The sequence below is a fragment of the Manis javanica genome, chromosome 5 (assembly GCF_040802235.1).
Source record: "Manis javanica isolate MJ-LG chromosome 5, MJ_LKY, whole genome shotgun sequence".
NCBI lineage: Eukaryota > Metazoa > Chordata > Mammalia > Pholidota > Manidae > Manis > Manis javanica.
In genome coordinates, this window is record NC_133160.1 from 134,561,837 (window position 1) to 134,579,870 (window position 18,034).

An 18,034-nucleotide genomic window follows, 5' to 3' on the forward strand; every position below is an offset into this window, starting at 1 on the left:
TCAAGTGGCCTGTTGGCTGGACTCTGACTTAAAAAAAAAGACACAGATAACTTTTTAACTTCAAAGTTAATAAGTGAATATAGTTTTTACAATATGCAAACATGATAAATTACATGAAAATTCTGCTTTGGCGTACCTCCAAACCAAATTTCTTTCACAAAAATAAGCACCACTATTCAGTGAGGACCTTTCATGCACATACTAAAATATATGTTATTGTTTGCAGATTTAATTTACCTAAACCTTACCATACTTCATACATTGTTCTGCAACTTGCTTTTATTTCTCAATAACATGTCTTGGAGATCTTTCATAATTTTAAATTTCCTTTCATTGGTGAAGGTATAGGAAAAGAGAAACCCCTACTCTGCTGATCGGTGTGTGAATTGGTATATTTCCTTTCAAAGGCAATTTGCTGAATCTACTGAAAGATGCACATATTATGTGATCTAGAAATTTCCCTGTTTGGTATCTGTCATAAAGAAATACTCTTACTTGTGCACAAGAAGGCATGTTCACGTATTTCTTTCCAGCATTGCTGCAACAGGGGAGTGGCTAAGCTAGAATATCTAGTCTCTCTATTCTGCAACAATTAAAAAGAATTAAGCCAATATCTTTGTAATTGCCTTTTAAAAAATATAAATCTAGTAACTGTAGTGTCCCAAAGATCACGTAAGTGCCATTGAAAAGATTTTGGTGTCATAAAGCTCATTATACTATATACAAGTCTGAATCTTAGTATTTGTCATACAGAGATTTTAGTCCAATATAGAAATAAAAGACCTTTTTTCTCTTTGAACAGTTTCATGAGCAAAATGAATTTGATTTCCTCCTACATCTTTGAGGTTTTAAAAGGATTGTTTCCAAGATAATGCCACAAATGTGCCAAGCATTTTGATTTTTGCTTTCTCTTTTGTTACAGGAATGAAGGCTTAATCCCAAGCAACTATGTGACTGAAAACAAACTAACCAATTTAGAAATATATGAGTAAGTGTCTTCTAAAATATGCCCTATGGTTAATCTATGAAAATCAGGTATATTTTGGCAGCTTATAAGAATAGGTACTGTTTTTGGTCTATAAAAGGAAAAGAAAGTAACACATTTGGCAGCTTCAGCTTAAGAAATCTTTGATCCTTATAATGGTTGATTCAGAAACTCCGTTTTCTTAAACTTTGTTTTGTTTTGTTTTGTATGGCCACTTTTTTTTAACAACCACATTGTGAAACAAAACACTCATCTTGTGCTTGTTTTACTATGTTTTAAAGGGAAAATCATTTTGAAAATGACAATACTTTTTTAACGAGTGGCAAATTGCACCCAATATATATAGCACATTGCTGTATTTTGGTTCATGTTTGGAAATGTTTTAGAAACAGCTGAAAATGAGAAAAAGATTAGTTTGGGAGAATTTTTGGCATGCTTACTAGAGTTCTGCTTAGAAGTCTGTTTTGGTTACAATTATAGATTTGGGAGATGTAGGAGATCCTAGCAATCAGTTTTTTAGCCCCTCATTCTGCAGATCAGAAGCTAAGGTTGAAAGATAAATTTGAAGGTAGAGATTGGCAGAGCTGAGTGTAGTGCTAATCTTTTATAAATTTAGATACGCAGTCTGAGCCCTTGAGTGCCCTCCCCCAATTTAGATTCTCATCTTGCAATTAGTATGTGCTTCCAGCAGGTGGCAGTAAGTGATGTGAGTTGAGACGCTAAGACATGGTTCTCAGAACCAAGCAGCAAACAGAAACTGAATAAAAGCTTCACCTTGGTCTGCCTTGTTTCTAATTTAAGCTCACCTAGAGGCTCAGCATATCCTTTGCCTAAAACAGACCTAATTCTAGAAACATTTATGAATAATGTAGACTTTACTGGAGGGAAGGAGATAGTCACAGGACACATAACTACATAATTTTTCCTTCTCTATTAGCTATTTCTGTTCTTTCTCCCAAATGCTCCCTTAAGCTCTATCATAAGGGGTCTTCTCTTTTCTCAGCTCCTACACTCAGCTTGTCATGCCCCCTCCCTTGACCTGAAAATTCTAGGCTCCACTCACTAAAAAAAAGCCCTTGGGTGGCTGAACCCACCTTCCTTAGAAAACATTCCCACAACTATCCAGTCACTCAAGCTTTCCCCTTTGAGGGTGAGGATGGGGTCTCACCTCTACCCTCAGCTGGAGCTGGAGCTGGAGGACACAAAGAGGTCTCTTTGCAGGCCACATCCAGGGAAGTTTTATTTGAAAATCTGTTAAGAAAAGTTAGAAAAATAAGACTTTTTCCTACATCATAGCCCCTGTTCAGCTTTCCCAGGAGATTAAATGAGATAAGAGTGAAGGTACCTAACACAGTGCCTGGTGGTCAGTGAATAGATGCTCACTAACCAGCTGTCTTACTTTCCTTGATTATTAATTAATGTGCTCATTGCTTCCGAGGTTTAGACTGGGCTTGGAATCTGGCTTTAACAATTTGCTTTTACTTAGATATTGGATCATTTGAATTAAACTACTCTGAGGTTAGAATAGTAATATCATTTCTTTGGCCTTGATTTATGTGTCTTTAAAAGTCATCTTTAATGACTCCAGTTAGGGGAAGACTTTACCTTTTCTTGCTGTTTCTTTTAAAAAACTCATTAAAATATAGATATAATAGTTATCAATACAAATCACCACGGTGGGTCAACCACCTATTATGTGCCCAGCACCATTCTAATGACTACATAGAAATCACTGGCCTAGGTTGAAGTAGTGTAGCGTGGGCTTAGATACTGGGAGAAATCTGGATTCAAATTACAGCACCACCCCTAACTAGTGCTTTGGCTCTGGGCAGAGCTACTGAGTGTCTCTAAATCTCTGAAGGATCTGAAAACTGGGGACGATGATACCCATCTCCTACAGTACGTAGTAAATGTTCAATACATTCCAGCAGTTACTACTATTTCCAGAAAGGCACTTACAGTTTGGTCCACCTTGCCTGCTGTTACAGATGTACTTCATGTCTCTTCAGTTCTCTAAGCCACTTGATGTGTTCAGTCTGATGCCCCGAATGTGCTGGGCACTGGAGCTACAACATAGAACACACAGAAGCAGTTGCTGTTCTCAGGAAATTTAGTTTCCTGGAGGAATAGGCACAAAATAATCCCAAATTCACAAATAAATGTGTAATTTGAATTATGGTGTTAAGAAGGGATAGTAGGGGACCACTAGGAGAAATGGGTATAATTTAGATAAGGATATAATGTGGGGGAAGACCTTTCTGAGGATCTGACTTGAGGCCTAATGGTGTTAGGAAGTAGGCAGGGGCAGATGGGGGAAGACATGCCATGTTGGTGTGGGCTTCTGGCATCTCAGGAGAATCATCATATGTAGAAATATTTATGGCCACCTTGGTTTTAAATTAATATCCAAATTAACAACATTACAATGTAAAAACCTAATTTTCAGTAAGCCTTCAATTTTAACTTGTAAATCTTGATACACTATTTCTAAATCTAAGGAAATAAGAATAATTATCTTCAAATTCAATGTATGAAATGTCCTTAAACAATCAGTTCTATTTTCAAGCTCAGTTAATTAGATTTCCTGAGACATTTAGCATGCATTAATAAACTGAATAAATTCAATTTCCTGTTTAAATATTTCGCATGCCTGACAGGGCTAATTTGTAATTTCAATAGCCTTACATGATCTTGGAAATCTAATGAATTAAACTTTTAAATGTGGTAAGTCAAGTTCTCTTAACCATACAAGTACCATTTTAAAAATTAGTGAAATTGTCTTTAACTTCAAATAATTAGTTTAAAATTAATCATACATTTTAAATCAGAGGGAAAAACCTAATATGCCTGATTCTTTTAAAAGTATAGGTATTTTGAGTATCAGACATATGGCTTGTCCTGAACTTTACAGAAGTATGAGTCTATCTCATTATCTCCACATTGAATGCTTAATCTTCTTAGGGGTAGAAAGTCAATAAGAGAAGCAGATTCACCTTCTCAGATCAAATAGGGTTTCTAGGTCAAAAATTAAAGGCTTCAATACTGTTACTTATTGATTAGAAATCTAATACTGGGACATGAACCACAGGCTTACGTGTATAAAAACATGTTTGTATTCAGCCACAGCTGGACATAATGGATTAAAAAAAATATGTCAGTAGAAGCCCTGTGCCAAGTCATCTGTCCACATCATTTAGTATTAGTTTCATAATAAGTGTTGTCTAGGTATAAGAGTTGCAGCCTTACTTATTTTTTAAAAATTGTTCTAACTTTTATCATCTGATCTCAATACATTCTGAAATACCTCAACCTCCCCTAAATTGCATTCATCCCATCTCTTTCCTGCCTGGTGGAATTCTGCATTATTTTAAAGGATCTTAAATTAATCATATACTTCTATCTGGCTCTTCCATTGCTACTTTGAAGTCATTCTAATGACATGGATGAATTTTTAATTTATATTTAAGCAAAATTAATATATTTACTTACATTGTTTATCAGGATAATAAATAAGTACAAAGCAACAAAATTAATAGCAGCATAATAGCAGTTAAAAAACATTATTTAGAAAAAAAAACAATTTATGTTAACTTTTCCCTCTTCGAGTATCATTATGCAGGCTTGGTTTTCACAGCTTCGGTACATTTTAGTGAGCTATAATGTTATTCTTTTAGCACCTAAATTTCACAACTTAGCCAGTGTGAGCCCTTTAAACTGGTTCCCTGTGTTTTTAATTCTGCCTCATTTTCTGTGAAAGAATTTCTTCCTATAAGAGGTCTCAGATTCATCTTGATGTTGTCTTCCCATATATGAGTATTCATTAAAAGTACTGAATGAATGATTCACAGTGTAACATCCACAGTTAGTCTTGTTTTCACTAGTGATAAGTAGTTAAATTACTTTGTCTAGAATCATCTGTAATCATCCCCTATTTTCTATGTTTCATCTTTTTGAAAGTTCATTTTCAGTTTGAGGGCATTAGTATTTTTAAGACCTGACCATTTTAATTGAGTGGTAGCTTGACACTACTGAAGGTTAGGGGAAGCCCACATGATGAGAAAGTTTCCACCCTCAAAGTCAGGTACCACAGTTGTGTTTAACCACCATTTGGCCCACGCACTGTGACTCAACGTATGGCCAGATAAGCATTCTTTCTGCACTGTCCCCCAAAATAGTGTCTCTGGTAATATTAGCTTAACTCCCTTAAAAAATCTTGTTTTGAAATGAAATCTTGCCATTTTTTCTTTCTCTCCCCTTTACCATTTCCTTTCTCTTTCCTGTACATTTGCTTACTGATTAGGTATTGTCATACCAAACTATAAGTTTAAATTATACTATTATTTAATTATGTTTACTGTGTGTAGTTCTGATATACTAAAGTCAGTTAATGGCATTTCGTGCAGAGGAAACAGCAAGATCAGAGGCAGAAAAGGGCTTGGTGAATTTGCAGGAGAGACTCCCAGTGTGGCCAAAGCTTAGGGAGGGGAGGGTGGAGAAACGTGAGGCTGAGAGGGTGTTTGGAGCAGGGCATGTATTGGTTGTTCCAAATTATTCAACTAAATTTCTTCTATTTATCCTACTAAATTACTTGTTTAGTAATTTCTATTTATTCTACTAAATTATTAATTTCACTACAAGTTAACCTACTTAGGATAGTCAAGCAAATTAGAGTGAGTTTTAATTTTGGAATGGTAACATAGCACATATAAAAGCATGCAAATGGGAAGTTCCTGAGATGAAAGGAAGAAATAAGTGTTTTTTAGTTTGTTTACTGAAGCTCAATAAATATTTATTGGAGATGATGACCTCTTAACCACATACTTTCCATGGAAATTTTCAGGAGGTTAAATCATTCAAAATTATATACTAAATGTGTATCAGAAAATTGAATCAAGATATGAAGCTTACAATTAATAAAACTGTATTAAACTAAATTAACTGACATATTAGTATCATTATATTACTGTTTATCTGAATTTAAAAACACTCAACTTGTAAAGTCAGTTCTGGAGTAAGTTCTTAAAAATGAAGGAAACAAAGCAGGTTTTTTTTTGAGGGGGGAAATAAAATATAAAATTTTAAAATTATCTTTATTGCTTTTACAGGTGGTACCACAGAAACATTACTAGAAATCAGGCAGAACATCTTTTGAGACAAGAGGTAATTCAATTTATTTATAAATAAATTGTGACTATTTGCACTATTCTGAGAGTACATTACAAAGACTTTACCCAACTAAAAAGTTTTATTACATCTTATTCTCTGTAGTTTTACAGTGTTATTACAACTTCATCTGTACTGTACCTTTTCTGATAAGTTGTAAACCAGATATATTTGTATCAGAGCATGTTTTCCATTGACTTTATCGTAATTTCAGAAATGTGTTTCTCATGATATGCTTTCAACTCCAACATACTGAAACGCCTTCATTCACTTCAAAGTGGATTCTGCCAATAGAGTCTGTATTTGAGTTACCCATAGACCTTTGCATCAAAGGCAATCAAATATACACTCTATCTTCATGAGTTTGGCTAAGGCTCCTTAGAAACGCAAATACAGAAAAACACATGGTGCTGCACTTTGTTCTTTAGGAACAAAGGAAAGAATAGGGTAGCCAAAATATCAAATTCAGTTCAAAACTGCTCATTTAGGTCAAACAAAACAAAACTGCATAGAGCTGAAATTTCCAACTGACGGTAAATATTGACTGTAGGTAAATGTAGAGTCAAAACTAGAAACTAGGTAATAGGTTGTGTGTCACTATGTACTGCTGTCGGATGTTGAGGAAATCTAGAAATGTGAATGAAAGAATCCATTCTGTAACTAAAAAGTCAATGCCAGTAATGGCTCAGAACACAGGCAAAAGGCCCAGTTAATAGCTGGGAGATATGCAGAGTCTGAGGGACACAGACCCAGCCTCTGGTGGCTGTGGGGATGGAGGTGGGAGGTCAGGCCTGGCTTCACTGGTTAGGAGGAAATGCAATGTGGCAGCAAATGTGGACTCTGTCTAGCAAGGTGACGTCAGGGGGCCTTCTGCAAATTGGTATTAGTAGGCCCAGAATGGACAAAGATGTTGTAACAGGCAAGCACAACTGGAGAAAGAAAGTCCAAAAGTAGGTCCATGGTACCAAGTTGGTCACATGTCAATATTCCCAAATTCACTGGGCTATGCAGGATCAGCATCTGAGAGGAATCTTGACAGGGCGAGGGTCTGACTTCCACAAAGGCCAGAACGGAGTTATGTAAAGCCCCCCACCCCATACCCACCACCCAGATATCACAAATAGTAACATTTGGCCATAACATTCTTTAACAAAATAAAAAACTACAGATGCAGTTGAAGCTCAACCCATCCTCATCGTTTTTGTCCTCTTCCCAGAGGCAATCACAATAGAAGGGTGTGTTCTCATTTTTCCTATGCATTTATATTTTTCTTATGTATGTGCATAAACAACCTATAGTGTTATTTTATGTGTTAACATTTGACATAAAGGAAATCTTATGTATGTTGATTTAAAAATTAAACATTATATTTCAATTTCATTTATATAGGTACAGTTGGATCAAACTCATTGCTTTAACTGCTGTGTAGTATGTCATTATATGAGTGTACCAAAACACATCCATTGCACTAACTTCTTATTACAAACTGCTCTGCAAAGAACTTCCTGTTTTTACATGTTGTCTTGTACACAAGGGCAAGGGTATCTTCCAATTATACCCAGAAATGGAATGATCTGGTCAGAGGGTATGGGCAGATTTAACCAGATAATTTCAAATGATGATTCCAAAGTACTTGTACGAATGTATGCTCTCACAGGGAATGATAAAACTGGCTCCTTACATTCTTACCAACACTTGGCAGTTTCACACTTTTTTTCAGTTCATTGAGTGAGAAATTGTATTTGTTTTAAAATGTGATTCTTTGATAAACAGTTCGATTGAGTGTGGGTGTCTGGTAGTGGGCTGGGTTTCCTCTGCTGTTACAAGCCTGCTGATAATCCTGTGCTCATTTTTCTATAGTGTGTTTGCTTTTTTTAACTGATTAATATAGATTTAAAAAATATATTCTGCATACCAATCTTTTATCAGTTATATATTACAACTATATTCTTCTGGTTTCTGGCTTCTAAAAAACTTGAAGCTATTTCCTTTATACAGAATTTTAAAAAATGTTTATGTTGAATTTCTCAATATTTTTCATTATGATCCTATGCCTTTTTTTTAGTAGGAGAAATTCTTCTCTCTCCCGAAGTTAATATTTTTCTTATATTTCTTAAAATATTTTTTAAATTTGCATACTTCTAAAAATGAGCCTAGGCTAAATCCTACTTGTTCATGTGTCATTTAAAGTATATATTGCTGGTTTGGGCTTCCTAATATTATATTTAACGTTTGTCCTGTTACGTTCACAAGTAAGCCTGACTTTGGTGTTAGTGTAAAGGTTATCTGAACGTTATAAAATGAATTGAGGTAAGCGGTTTTGTCTCTTTTTCCAATCTCTGGAATAGTTTATATCAGATAGAAGGTATTTGCTCCTTGATGGTTAGATGTATATCTCATAAAAAGTCTGGACATGCTGCTCTTTTAAACAGTTTGATATTTGACTATTGACTTAATTTTCTTTTCTTTTTGAGGTGTTTGGTAATTTATATTTACTCAGAGAATTGCTGATTTAATATTTATTTTCAAATTTATTGCATACATTTCACAGAAGCACCTTATAATTTCTATGTGTTTCATATTTCCAAAGTCAGTATGTTCATATGGTTTAAAATCAAAACGTTTTGAAAAAAATTTTTTTCGTCCTTGTCCATAAGTCACCAATACCCCTCTCCACAGATAAACTACTATTGTTAGTTTATTTCCTGTCCTTTCAGAGAGATTTAACACATACACAAATGAGTATAGTTTCTCATATTGTTCTTTTTCACAAATGATAACAAAATATATATGCTCTTCTGTACTTTTTTTTTTCTCACTTACCAGTATATATTGGGCATCATTTCACATCAGAACACAGAAAGTGTCCTCATTTATTTTACATCTGCATAGTATTTCTTAGTTGGGATGTATTGCAATTTATGTAACCAATCCTTTATTGTGAAAATTTAAGTTGTACTATATACCCTCCTTTGCTATTAAAACACTACCGCCACAGGTAATTTGCACATACATCCTTTCCCATTTACATGAATATATTTGTAGGATAAATCCCCAAAGGTGAAAATTCTGGGTCAAAAGGCGTATACCTTTCTAGTGTTAATAGCTATTAAAATGCCTTCTATAGGAATCGTATCAATTTTTTCAGCGAGTGTTTGTATGAAACATTTGGAACCTTGCTCTCTGCTGTCTCATCTCAGTGTGGGTTTAACCGACATTTCTCTTGTTCTGGGAATATTAAACTCTTTTTATGTGTTAAACTTTATGTATTTGCATTTCCTTTTCTGTGAGCTATCTGTTCATATCCTTTGCAAAATTTTCAATTGGAATTTTTTACGTTTTCTCACAATTTGTAGAACCTATGTAGCTATATTAAGGAAATTCACTCTTTGATATATGGCAATACTTTTTCTCAATTTTTCAGTTGTCTCATTATCTTTTTGCCATTGGTAAATAATACTTGAATTTTATATGTTTGAGGTTAGACAAATTTTTATAAGGCTTTATCATATGCATCAGGTTAGAATTGCCTTACCTTCTACAAGGTTGTAAAATTTTTCCCATGTTTCTTAGTTACATTGGTGATTTTTTTTTACATATGCATGTTTGATTAATTTGTAATTTTTCCTGATGTCAACAGTGAGGTATGGATCTGAATGAATTTTTTTCTAGATGGTTACCAAGCATCTACCTTTTCTGCATTGATTTGAGATGCCACTTTTTTCAAAAACACAATTCCTGTGTTTGGACTATATATGGACTTTCTACTTAAGTTTCATTGATCAGCTTGAAGTATTCACAAACTGCCTTTATATTGTTTTAAATACTGAGGCTTTCTCTTATGTGGCTAGCCTCCCTAATTATTCTTTTCTGAAATATTCTAAATATATATTTTGTATATATGAACTTCAGAATCACTTTGCCTTGTTTAAAAAAAACTTCCTGTTAGTTACATAAAATTTATGGAGTAACTTAGGAAAAATTGTTCAGGCATTACAAATCAATGGGGTTTCAGGATCGATTTGTTCTGGGACCCGTACATGTATTAATTACTCATGTACAAAAAATTAAAATTAGATGTCTACCTCAAACAAAAATAAATCTTAGGTAGATTAAAAATGTAATGAGAATAGCAAACACTTGTGTGTTCTTCAGGAGCAAAGTTTTCTCCATATAGCTCTTTTTATTCTATTTATTAATTTAAAATTAATATTTTAAATTATTTATTTTCAAGTGTATTTTATCTATTTATAATAAATTATTATTTATTTTCAAGTATTTATAAAGCACATTTATTTTCAAGTGTATTTTAGGGCATTTTACCTTTTTTGTTGCTATTATAAATGGTTGTATCTTATTTTTATTGATGAAAGCTCTCAATTTTGTGACTGATGATTGGCAAATTCAGATATTTTTTGTAGTAATTTTTCAGTTGATTCCCTTGTTTAAATTTTTTGTAGTAATTTTTCAGTTGATTCCCTTGGGTTTCAGGTACAGAATCTTGTCAGCAGCAAACAGTGATGATTTCTGCTCCTCTTTTAAAATTGATTACAGTATTTTAACTTTTTGCCTCAATTACATGGACAAGTATCTCAGAACTGTATTACATACTAGTGCTGACAGTGGGCATTTCTTTTTCCTGATTTTAGTTGGAATGATTTCCACATAAAGCATAATGCTGGACTTGGGACTAAAGTAAATAGGGCTTTGTATGAAGGAAGTACACATATATTCCTATTTTATCAAGAATTAAGAAAAGAGATGTTTCCCTTTTCACCAGCATAAGCACACTTGGGAAAGCTGAAACTTTGTATAATATCAAACATATCAACGAAACAGAACAACCCACCATTCAAGCTTAATTTGAAGGCAATTCACAGCATTATTGGAGTTTCCCAAAGAATGGTAAACGGGGATCCAATTCATAATCTAACATCAAACTTATGATATTCTTCCCTCCTGACATTTTTCTTAATGCCTCTCCTGTACCCCTGCAGCAACGAAAATGGCTCTTCTTGCTCTTTTCTCCAGCCTCCCTCAGATCTTGTCTCTCTCCATCCTTACCATGAACTCTCATCTTTTCCTGCTCCCTACCTTTCCAGATGGATTTCTCTCTGCTCCCTCACCCCCCACCTGCATACTATTTCTTTTCTTCCAAAGTATAATCCTGTCAGTCTGTGTCAGAGTTCTTCCTATTCATTGGCTATTTTTATCTATTATCTTGATCAGTAAAACAAAATAACTAAATGGTGGGGTGCAAGGTTGCCAAGTGCAGAGTTTTTTCTTGGAAAAATCAGGGGCAAAGTTTTTAAATACCCATACATTACAAATCCTTGTACCAATTATATTTTATTTTATAGTGATGACTTCTAAACCTGTAATGGAGATAAGATTATGTGTACTTGTAAAAACAGTCTCATCCCTTTATAGTAATCATTACTGAGATGTAGGTGTGTCTTTCTTCCTAATAAGGAATAAACTTGTACAATGAATGAATTGTTTTGCAGTCTAAAGAAGGTGCTTTTATTGTCAGAGATTCAAGACATCTGGGATCCTATACAATTTCTGTGTTTGTAAGAGCAAGAAGGTGAGCAATTGTGATTTTGATCACTTTAGAAATACCAGTCCCTGGGAAGTCTTTTTTATGGAGATACCACTACATAGAGAATGTAAGCAGGAACCAGCGTAGAAAATTGCTCGCCTGGAAGTTAGGACAACTAAAGGGTTCAAGTTGTGTCCCTAACACACTCAGTGTATGACAGTGGATAAGTTACTTAACCTCTCACATCTCTATTCCTGACCCATTAAGGGAGGAGGTTAGATTAGCTGTAGCACATGTAGGGGTGCTCTCCTGGTATCCCTTCCTTTACCCTAGAGTTTGCCTGCAGAGAGTTCTGCACTCAGAAAGTTGCCCATGTCTTTCTGCCTGAGGATGCTTTCTGGCTGTGGGAACTCATGGTCCCTATGGATAGACTGGAAGTGCCTGGGAACTAGCATCCTAGGAGCAACACTCCATCAATGAGGAGTGGAGGAAGGCCCCTCAGCTCCTCTGCACTTTAGTGGGACAGTTCCAAGGTGTGTTCCACAGTCTGTCTTAGCTTCCTAGTGGGATTGACCATCGTCACCCACAGCAAACCAGCTAGCTCATCATTACACCCTGTTTTGGTTTTCCCCCCTTCTTTGCCTCAAATCTCTTCACATCTCTCAGAGTGCATTTATTTGTTCATTGAACTGATACCTGATATTCAATAGTACTTATAAATATCTATTATGAGCTCCAGTTCTATGGACACTAGACTTGTCACCTAGACAACTTTGGCTGAAGTTATGTTTGAATCTAAGGTCCTAATAAGATAGTGGAGGAATTCTCCTGGGATGGTGAGGCACCTGTTTAATCCAGTCTGCTCTTCAGTGTAGTCTTGCTCGGATAAAACTTTTAGAGGTGGAGTGCTGTTGCTTAGTCAGCTGACTTAATTCCAAAGTAATTTTTTTTTCTTGTTTACTAATTCACAGTTTCTTGATTGCAGAAGTATGGAGGCTACCATCAAACATTATCAGATTAAAATAAATGACTCTGGCCAGTGGTATGTGGCTGAAAGACACTACTTTGCATCAATCCCTGAGTTGATCTGGTATCACCAACACAATGCAGCTGGTAAGTCAGGAGCTTCCATCTGGGAGAGTCGGCGAACCAGGCCCTGGGTGGGCAATGCATCTTTCGTCTCAGACACTTAACAGGAGCAAATATCTCTGTAGAAATGTTTAAGAGTTTGAAATATTACCTTCTTTTGAGTAGTTCACCTCCTAATTGATATTTCTTTGTTTTTCTAGTTCAGGGGCAAGATGTAGGTTGATATTTTTACATTTATGTTAAAAAAATGATAGATGACAAAGCAGCAAAAGGCCATTAAGTCACTATGCATTTGTTCTGGAAAATTTCATAGGGCTAGCTGTAATGGGATTTCAAATATCCTAAATAGTCATGCTTCCTTCTCCTTGTCGCTATAAATTTGCTTTCTATTTTAGGCAATTGTAATAGAAAATTACCCTTAGATCTCTCATTCTCTGTTCTTTCCCATTTGGAGAACACATAAGGCTATACAGGACACAGCCTTTCACAGTTACAATTTGACTTATATTTCAGAGGCATATTTTTTTTTAAATTTTGTTATCATTAATCTACAATTACATGAAGAACATTAGGTTTACTAGGGTCCACCCTTCACCAAGTCCCCCCCACAAACCCCATTACAGTCACTGTCCATCAGCATAGTAAAATGTTGTAGAATCACTACTTGTCTTCTCTGTGTTGCACAGCCCTCCCCATTCCTCCCCCCCTACACTATACATGCTAATTGTAATGCCCCCCCTTCTTTTTCCCCACCCATATTTCTCCCTTCCCTCCCATTCTCTCCAGTCCCTTTCCCTTTGGTAACTGTTAGTCCATTCTTGGGTTCTGTGATTCTGCTGTTGTTTTGTTCCCTCAGTTTTTTCTTTTTTCTTATACTCCACATATGAGTGAAATCATTTGGTACTTGTCTTTCTCCACTTGGCTTATTTCACTGAGCATAATACCCTCTAGCTCCATCCATGTTGTTGCAATGGTAGGATCTGTTTTCTTCTTATGGCTGAATAATATTCCATTGTGTATATGGACCACATCTGCTTTATCCATTCATCGATGGACACTTAGTCGCTTCCATTTCTTGGCTATTGTAAATAGTGCTGCAATAAACATAGGGGTGCATCTGTCTTTTTCAAACTGGGCTGCTGTATTCTTAGGGTAAATTCCTAGAAGTGGAATTCCTGGTTCAAATGGTATGTCTGTTTTGAGCATTCTGAGGAACCTCCATACTGCTTTCCACAATGGTTGAAGTAGTTTACATTCCCACCAGCAGTATAGGAGGGTTCCCCTTTCTCCACAACCTCGCCAACATTTGTTGTTGTTTGTCTTTTTGATGATGGTGATCCTTACTGGTGTGAGGTGATATCTCATTGTGGTTTTAATTTGCATTTCTCTGATGATTAGTGATGTGGAGCATCTTTTCATGTGTCTGTTGGCCATCTGGATTTCTTCTTTAGAGAACTGTCTGTTCAGCTCCTCTGCCCATTTTTTAATTGGATTATTTGCTTATTGTTTGTTGAGGTGTGTGAGCTCTTTATATATTTTGGATGTCAATCCTTTATTGGATCTGTTATTTCTGAATATATTCTTCCATACTGTAGGATACCTTTTTGTTCTATTGATGGTGTCCTTTGCTCTACAGAAGCTTTTTAGTTTGATATAGTGCCACTTATTCGTTTTTGCCTTTGTTTCCTTGCCTGGGGAGATATGTTCATGAAGAAGTCACTCATGTTTATGTCCGTGAGATTTTTGCCTAGGTTTTTTTCTAAGAGTTTTATGGTTTTATGACTTACTTTCAGGTCTTTGATCCATTTCCAATTTACTTTTGTGTATGGGGTTAGACAGTGATCCAGTTTCATTCTCTTACATGTAGCTGTCCAGTTTTGCCAGCACCATCTGTTGAAGAGACTATCATTTCCCCATTGTATGTCCATGGCTCCTTTATCGTATATTAATTGACCATATATGTTTGGGTTAATGTTTGGACTCTCTATTCTATTCCACTGGTCTGTGGCTCTGTTCTTGTGCCAGTATCAAGTTGTCTTGATTACTATGTCATTGTAGTAGAGCTTGAAGTTGGGGACTGAAATCCCTCCCACTTTATTTTTCCTTCTCAGGATCGCTTTGGCTATTTGGGGTCTTTGGTGTTTCCATATGAATTTTTGAACTATTTGTTCCAATTCATTGAAGAATGTTGTTGGTAATTTGATAAGGATTGCATCAAATCTGTATATTGCTTTGGGCAGGATGTCCATTTTGACAATATTAATTCTTCCTAGTCAAGAGCATGGGATGAGTTTCCATTTGTTAGTGTCCTCTTTAATTTCTCTTAAGAGTGTCTTATAGTTTTCAGGGTATTGGTCTTTCACTTCTTTGGTTAGGTTTATTCCTAGGGATTTTATTCTTTTTGATGCAATTGTGAATGGAATTGTTTTACTGATTTCTCTTTCTATTGGTGCATTGTTAGTATATAGGAAAGCCACAGATTTCTGTGTGTTAATTTTGTATCCTGCAACTTTGCTGGATTCTGATATCAGTTCTAGTAGTTTTGGAGTGGAGTCTTTAGGGTTTTTTATGTACAATATCATGTCATCTGCAAATAGTGACAGTTTAACTTCTTCTTTACCAATCTGGATTCCTTGTATTTCTGTTTCATCTAATTGCCATGGCTAGGGCCTCTAGTACTATGTTGAATAACAGTGGGGAGAGTGGACATCCTGTCTTGTTCACGATCTCAGAGGAAAAACTTTCAGCTTCTCGCTGTTCAATATGATGTTAACTGTGGGTTTATTATATATGGCCTTTATTATGTTGAGGTACTTGCCCTCTATACCCATTTTGCTGAGAGTTTTTATCATGAATGAATATTGAATTTCGTCGAACGCTTTTTCAGCATCTATGGAGATGATCATGTGGTTTTTGTCCTTCTTTTTGTTGATGTGGTGGATGATGTTGATGGATTTTCAAATGTTGTACCATCCTTGCATCCCTGGGATGAATTCCACTTGGTTGTGGTGTATGATCCTTTTGATATATTTTTGATTTCGGTTTACTAATATTTTGTTGAGTATTTTTGCATCTATGTTCTTCAGGGGTATTGGTCTGTAATTTTCTTTTTTGGTGGGATCTTTGCCTGGTTTTGGTATTAGGGTGATGTTGGTTTCATAGAATGAGTTTGGGAGTATTCCCTCCTCTTCTATATTTTGGAAAACTTTAAGGAGAATGGGTACTGTGTCTTCTCTGTATGTCTGATAAAATTCTGAGGTAAATCCATCTGGCCCGGGGGTTTTGTTCTTGGGTAGTTTTTTGATTACCACTTCAATTTCTTTGCTCGTAATTGATCTGTTTAGATTTTCTGTTTCCTTCTGGGTCAGTCTTGGGAGGTTGTATTTTTCTAGGAAGTTGTCCATTTCTTCTAGGTTTTCCAGCTTCTTAGCATATAGGTTTTCATAGTAGTCTCTAATAATTCTTTGTATTTCTGTGGAGTCTGTTGTGATTTTTTCCTTTCTCATTTTGATTCTGTTGATGTGTGTTAATTCTCTTTTTCTCTTAATAAGTTTGGCTAGAGGCTTATCTATTTTGTTTATTTTCTCAAAGAACCAGCTCTTGGTTTCATTAATTTTTTTCTATTGTTTTATTCTTCTCAATTTTGTTTATTTCTTCTCTGATCTTTATTATGTCCCTCCTTCTGCTGACTTTAGGCCTCATTTGTTCTTCTTTTTCCAATTTCAATAATTGTGACATTAGACTATTCATTTGGGATTGTTCTTCCTTCTTTAAGTATGCCTGGATTACTAAATACTTTCCTCTTAAGACTGCTTTCGCTGTATCCCACAGAAGTTGGGGCTTTGTGTTATTGTTGTCATTTGTTTCCATATATTCCTTGATCTCTATTTTAATTTGTTCATGATCCATTGATTATTTAGGAGCATGTTGTTAAGCCTCCATGTGTTCGTGTGCCTTTTTGTTTTCTTTGTACAATTTATTTCTAGTTTTATACTTTTGTGGTCTGAAAAGTTGGTTGGTAGAATTTCAATCTTTTGAAATTTACTGAGGCTCTTTTTGTGGCCTAGTATGTAGTCTATTCTGGAGAATGTTCCATGTGCACTTGAGAAGAATGTGTATCCTGTTGCTTTTGGATATAGAGTTTTATAGATGTCTATTAGGTCCATCTGCTCTAGTGTGTTGTTCAGTGCCTCCGTGTCCTTACTTATTTTCTGTCCAGTGGATCTATCCTTTGGAGTGAGTGGAGTATTGAAGTCTCCTGAAATGAATGCATTGCATTCTATTTTCCCCTTTAGTTCTGTTAGTATATATTTCACATATGCTGGTATTCCTGTGTTGGGTGCATATATATTTATAATGGTTATTTCCTCTTGTTGGACTGAGCCCTTTATCATTATGTAATGTCCTTCTTTATCTCTTGTTACTTTCTTTGTTTTGAAGTCTATTTTGTCTGATACTAGTACTGCAACACCTGCTTTTTTCTCCCTGTTGTTTGCTATCTTTTTCCATTCCTTAACTTTTAGTCTGTGCATGTCTTTGGGTTTGAGCTGAGTTTCTTGGAAGCAGCATATAGATGGGTCTTGCTTTTTTATCCATTCTATTACTTTGTGTCTTTTAATTGGTACATTTAGTCCATTTACATTTAGGGTGATTATTGAAAGATATGTACTTATTGCCTGTGCAGGCTTTAGATTCGTGGTTACCAAAGGTTCAAGCTTATCTTCTTTAGTATCTTACTGTCTAACTTAACTCGTTTATTGAGCTGTTATAAACACTGTCTGGTGATTCTTTATTTCTCTCCCTTCTTATTCCTCTTCCTTCATTCTTTATATGTTGGTTGTTTTATTCTGTGCTCTTTTGTATTTCCTTTAACTGCTTTTTTGGGTAGTTGATTTTGTTTTTTGTCTTTAGTTAGTATTTGGTTGGTCTGCTTTCTTTGCTGTGATTTTATTTTCTCTGGTGATATCTGTTTAGTCTTAGGAGTGCTCCCATCTAGAGCAGTCCCTCTAAAATACCCTGTAGAGGTGGTTTGTGGGAAGCAAATTCCCTCAACTTTTGCTTGTCTGGGAATTGTTTAATCCCTCCTTCATATTTAAATGATAATCGTGCTGGATACAGTATCCTTGGTTCAAGGTCCTTCTGTTTCATTGCATTAAATATATCATGCCATTGTCTTCTGGCCTGTAAGGTTTCTGTTGAGAAGTCTGATGATAGCCTGATGGGTTTTCCTTTGTAGGTGACCTCTTTTCTCTCTC

At 35.4% G+C, this 18,034-nt stretch overlaps 1 protein-coding gene across 1 annotated transcript in view; it reads left to right on the top strand.

Moving 5' to 3' along the window:
- The window catches only part of TXK (TXK tyrosine kinase), a 63,726-nt gene that overhangs the window by 20,913 nt on the left and 24,779 nt on the right, over nt 1-18,034 (top strand). Inside the window, exons 5-8 of the mRNA XM_017650906.3 lie at nt 923-988; nt 6,091-6,145; nt 11,656-11,735; nt 12,676-12,803. Of these exons, the coding sequence (XP_017506395.2) occupies nt 923-988; nt 6,091-6,145; nt 11,656-11,735; nt 12,676-12,803 (329 nt within the window). The remainder of the gene's footprint in view (nt 1-922; nt 989-6,090; nt 6,146-11,655; nt 11,736-12,675; nt 12,804-18,034) is intronic.